General features: G+C 39.9%; 1 protein-coding gene across 2 annotated transcripts in view; it reads right to left on the bottom strand.

Annotated features, from left to right (window-relative positions):
* ddx27 (DEAD (Asp-Glu-Ala-Asp) box polypeptide 27) overlaps positions 1-5366 on the bottom strand; it is a 25686-nt gene extending 20320 nt beyond the window's left edge. The window contains exons 1-9 of one of the 2 annotated variants that reach the window (XM_053315380.1): positions 5188-5366; positions 2963-3115; positions 2655-2714; positions 2161-2356; positions 1869-1921; positions 1688-1774; positions 1318-1423; positions 731-904; positions 494-644 (exon numbers count right to left, since the gene is read on the bottom strand). In XM_053315380.1, the coding sequence (XP_053171355.1) occupies positions 494-644; positions 731-904; positions 1318-1423; positions 1688-1774; positions 1869-1921; positions 2161-2356; positions 2655-2714; positions 2963-3115; positions 5188-5271 (1064 nt within the window). In that variant the 5' untranslated portion in view covers positions 5272-5366. The remainder of the gene's footprint in view (positions 1-493; positions 645-730; positions 905-1317; positions 1424-1687; positions 1775-1868; positions 1922-2160; positions 2357-2654; positions 2715-2962; positions 3116-5187) is intronic. The other variant, XM_053315381.1, reaches the window with a different exon arrangement.
* Between the last annotated feature and the right edge of the window lie 361 nt (positions 5367-5727).

The following is a 5727-nucleotide window of genomic DNA, read 5'->3' as shown; positions in this document are numbered from 1 at the left end:
CTACTACAGTAATTACAGTAGACTAGCTACTACAGTAATTACGGTAGGCTAGCTACTACAGTAATTACAGTAGACTAGCTACAACAGTAATTACGGTAGACTAGCTATTACAGTAATTAAGGTAGACTAGCTACTACAGTAATTACAGTAGACTAGCTACTACAGTAATTACGGTAGACTAGCTACTACAGTAATTACAGTAGACTAGCTACTACAGTAATTACGGTAGGCTAGCTACTACAGTTATTACGGTAGACTAGCTATTACAGTAATTACAGTAGACTAGCTACTACAGTAATTACGGTAGGCTAAAGGCTCGTTGGGGTTAATTACTGTATTGAAAGTGAACTTCATTTAAAAGGCAGATTTCTCTCCCAGAGCTCGGCTGCTGTAACGCTCCCGGTGTGAGAGGACGGAGCAGAACCGTAGCGCTGCTGTTCCGCGCCGCTGACGGACCCGGTGGAACCCCCGGTACCAGTCTCTCAGCGGTTACCTGTCAGCCTCGTCCAGGATCAGGATCTCGATGTGTGTCAGCTCGAAGCTCGGCGTGTTGTGAAGGTGATCGATCAGACGCCCAGGCGTGGCGATCAGGATGTCCGGTCCCGCCCTCAACGCCGCCTCCTGAGACTTCAGGTCCAGACCACCTGCAGACAGACCAGAACCAGTTACCTTAGAACCGCACCACCGGACCCCTAACCTTGTTACCAAGGGAGACAGGAAGCAGCCGTACCGACGGTCAGGCAGGTGGTGATGGACGTGAACTGGGCCAGCTGCCGGGCCACAGAGTGAACCTGGATCCCCAACTCCCTGGTAGGAACCAGAACCAGGACCCGGGTCACCTGCAACGTCCTGGGCTTATACACCAAACGCTCCAACACCGGCAGGATGAAGGCCGCCGTCTTCCCTGCAGAGACACAAACCAGTTCAGCCATTGACCCTCTACCAGTATGATAAACCAGTACCAGTATGATGAACCGGTCCCAGTATGATAAACCAGTACCAGTATGATAAACTGGTCCCAGTATGATAAACTGGTCCCAGTATGATAAACCGGTCCCAGTATGATGAACTGGTCCCAGTATGATAAACCGGTCCCAGTATGATGAACTGGTCCCAGTATGATAAACCGGTCCCAGTATGATAAACCGGTCCCAGTATGATAAACCGGTCCCAGTATGATAAACCAGTACCAGTATGATGAACCAGTACCAGTATGATAAACCAGTCCCAGTATGATAAACCGGTCCCAGTATGATGAACTGGTCCCAGTATGATGAACCGGTCCCAGTATGATGAACTGGTCCCAGTATGGCTCACCTGTCCCAGTAGCAGCACAGGCGCAGAGGTCTCGGCCCAGCAGCCCGATGGGAACGCAGGCCTTCTGGATCGGAGTCGGCTGCTTGAAGCCCAGAGCAGTGACGGCCTGCAAGAACACCACAAGTCAGAACCCTGAGAACCTCCTGAAGAACTACTGAGAACCTCCTGAGGAACCACAGAGGAACTAAAGAAAACCTCCTGAGGAACTACTGAGGACCTCCTGAGGAACTACTGAGAACCTCCTGAGGAACCACAGAGGAACTACTGAGAACCTCCTGAACCTGAATGACGCCCTTTGTGGTTCTGGATCAGCAGCAGCATACCTGGAGGTTCTGCTGGTTCTGGAGGTTCTGCTGGTTCTGGTTCTTACCTTCAGGATGGGTCGGCTCAGGTTCATCTCATCGAAGGTCAGCTTCTCGTCGTACTGAGACGCGTCTTCGTAGAAAGTCTCCGGAGCCTGAAGACACACACACACACACACACACAGAGCGGTTACCATGGTAACCAGGTACTGAGTCCGTCCACAGGTGACCTCACTTCCTCTTCCTCACCTCCTCTCCAGCCTTCCTCTTCCTCCCTCGGCGCTCCTTGTCTCTCAGCGTGTCTGACAGGAAACAGTTTCACACGTTACACTAACTGCTTCCTGCTGGACTTCAAAATAAAAGCCTCCAGACTCACATGGTTACACTAACTACTTCCTGCTGGACTTCAAAATAAAAGCCTCCAGACTCACATGGTTACACTAACTGCTTCCTGCTGGACTTCAAAATAAAAGCCTCCAGACTCACATGGTTACACTAACTACTTCCTGCTGGACTTCAAAATAAAAGCCTCCAGACTCACCTGATTTGGTCAGAATCTCCTCATCACCCGAATCAAACTCATCTTCCTCTTCCTCATCTTCTTCCTCTTCCTCTTCCTGCTCCTCCTCATCATCACCATCAAGTTCTCCTGCAGCTGGCTTCGTATCTTCCTCTTCATCCTCGTCCTCCATCTTTTCTGCAGAACCTCCTGCAGCCTCAGTCTGAGCTGATTTCTCCTGCAGAACATTACAGAACCTCAAACACGGAGAACAAACTCCAGCTGACACACGGAGAACACACGGAGAACACACGGAGAACAAACTCCAGCTGACACACGGAGAACACACGGAGAACACACAGAACCAACTCCAGCTGACACACGGAGAACACACGGAGAACACACAGAACCAACTCCAGCTGACACACGGAGAACACATGGAGAACAAACTCCAGCTGACACACGGAGAACAAACTCCAGCTGACACACGGAGAACAAACTCCAGCTGACACACGGAGAACACACGGAGAACAAACCTCGGCTTTCCTCTTCTTCCTGATTTTATCAATTTTCTGGTCGAGAGTCGTCCGAGTTTTCTGAAAACACAGAACAAAGAACATGTTAGAACATTACAGAACCAACACGCTGTGATGAACGTTACAGAACCAACACGCTGTGATAGAACGTTACAGAACCAACACGCTGTGATAGAACGTTACAGAACAACACGCTGTGATAGAACATTACAGAACCAACACGCTGTGATAGAACGTTACAAAACCAACACGCTGTGTTACAACGTTACAGAACAAAGAACATGTTAGAACGTTCCACAGGTTCTCACCCTGTTCTTCAGCTGCTTCATGACATCGGCCATCACCCAGTCATCGTTCGGGGTTCCGTCGCGTTCTCCGAACTCGAACTCCGTGTTGAAATCTCGTGCGCTGCGAGTTTGAGCTCCGAACTTCTTCTTCCTGTTGAGGACGATCGGCTGCTCCTAGAACCGATAGAACCGATAGAACCGATCAGGTTATTGATTACTGATCAACAAACAGGAAATAGTTAGGGTTCTATTATATATATTATAGTTAGGGTTCTATTATATATATTATAGTTAGGGTTCTACTATATACTATAGTTAGGGTTCTATTATATATTATAGTTAGGGTTCTATTATATATTATAGTTAGGGTTCTATCATATATACTATAGTTAGGGTTCTATTATATATATTATAGTTAGGGTTCTATTATATACTATAGTTAGGGTTCTACTATATATTATAGTTAGGGTTCTATCATATACTATAGTTAGGGTTCTATCATATATTATAGTTAGGGTTCTACTATATATTATAGTTAGGGTTCTATCATATACTATAGTTAGGGTTCTATCATATATACTATAGTTAGGGTTCTACTATATATTATAGTTAGGGTTCTATTATATATTATAGTTAGGGTTCTATTATATATTATAGTTAGGGTTCTATCATATATATTATAGTTAGGGTTCTACTATATATTATAGTTAGGGTTCTATCATATATATTATAGTTAGGGTTGTATTATATATTATAGTTAGGGTTCTATCATATATATTATAGTTAGGGTTCTATCATATATATTATAGTTAGGGTTCTATTATATATTATAGTTAGGGTTCTATTATATATATTATAGTTAGGGTTCTATTATATATATTATAGTTAGGGTTCTATTATATATATTATAGTTAGGGTTCTATTATATACTATAGTTAGGGTTCTACTATATATTATAGTTAGGGTTCTATCATATACTATAGTTAGGGTTCTATCATATATACTATAGTTAGGGTTCTATTATATATATTATAGTTAGGGTTCTATTATATACTATAGTTAGGGTTCTACTATATATTATAGTTAGGGTTCTATCATATACTATAGTTAGGGTTCTATCATATATTATAGTTAGGGTTCTACTATATATTATAGTTAGGGTTCTATCATATACTATAGTTAGGGTTCTATCATATATACTATAGTTAGGGTTCTACTATATATTATAGTTAGGGTTCTATTATATATTATAGTTAGGGTTCTATTATATATTATAGTTAGGGTTCTATCATATATATTATAGTTAGGGTTCTACTATATATTATAGTTAGGGTTCTATCATATATATTATAGTTAGGGTTGTATTATATATTATAGTTAGGGTTCTATTATATATATTATAGTTAGGGTTCTATCATATATATTATAGTTAGGGTTCTACTATATACTATAGTTAGGGTTCTATCATATATTATAGTTAGGGTTCTATTATATATATTATAGTTAGGGTTCTACTATATATTATAGTTAGGGTTCTATCATATATACTATAGTTAGGGTTCTATCATATATTATAGTTAGGGTTCTATTATATATATTATAGTTAGGGTTCTATCATATATATTATAGTTAGGGTTCTATTATATATTATAGTTAGGGTTCTACTATATATTATAGTTAGGGTTCTATTATATATATTATAGTTAGGGTTCTACTATATATTATAGTTAGGGTTCTATCATATATATTATAGTTAGGGTTCTACTATATATTATAGTTAGGGTTCTATCATATATATTATAGTTAGGGTTCTATTATATATTATAGTTAGGGTTCTATTATATATATTATAGTTAGGGTTCTATCATATATATTATAGTTAGGGTTCTACTATATATTATAGTTAGGGTTCTATCATATATACTATAGTTAGGGTTCTATCATATATTATAGTTAGGGTTCTACTATATATTATAGTTAGGGTTCTACTATATATTATAGTTAGGGTTCTATTATATATTATAGTTAGGGTTCTACTATACATTATAGTTAGGGTTCTATCATATATTATAGTTAGGGTTCTATTATATATATTATAGTTAGGGTTCTACTATATACTATAGTTAGGGTTCTATTATATATTATAGTTAGGGTTCTATTATATATTATAGTTAGGGTTCTATCATATATTATAGTTAGGGTTCTATCATATATTATAGTTAGGGTTCTATAGTTAGGGTTCTTACCTCCGGATCAGAATCCGTGTCCGGTTCTTCGGGACTCTCGTCCTCGTCCCGCAGCGTCCCGATCAAACCCAGCTGTTCCAACATGGCGGGAAAACTAAGATTAAAGATTAAAATGTTTAAACTGTTTAAAAGTTTAAACAACGAGCTTCACGCGGATCTGTTTTCTCTCCACGCGCATTCACGTGTGTTGACGGAAACGGGAAGTGACGTCAGTTTGTTTCCTTCTTCTTCTTCTTCTATGATATTTAACAGCAGCGTGACTCACCACCGCCCCCTGCTGGCTTCACATACAGCTGCAGCTCAATACACAGAACACTGTGGAGTTCATTTATCTCCGTAATTCAGTTTAAAAAGTGAAACTCGTATTTTATGGATTCATTAAAACACAAAGTTAAATATTTCAAACCTTTATTTGTTTATATCTTCATGATTATAGTTTACAGCTCATGAAAAACCCCAAATTCAGCATCTCAAAAAATTAGAATATTACGTAAGACCAATAAAGGGGTTAGGGTTATGGGGGCATGGGGGCATGGGGCT

Source organism: Scomber japonicus, chromosome 3 (genome assembly GCF_027409825.1).
Source record: "Scomber japonicus isolate fScoJap1 chromosome 3, fScoJap1.pri, whole genome shotgun sequence".
Lineage (NCBI taxonomy): Eukaryota > Metazoa > Chordata > Actinopteri > Scombriformes > Scombridae > Scomber > Scomber japonicus.
This window is presented reverse-complemented; position numbering and strand designations above follow the sequence as displayed.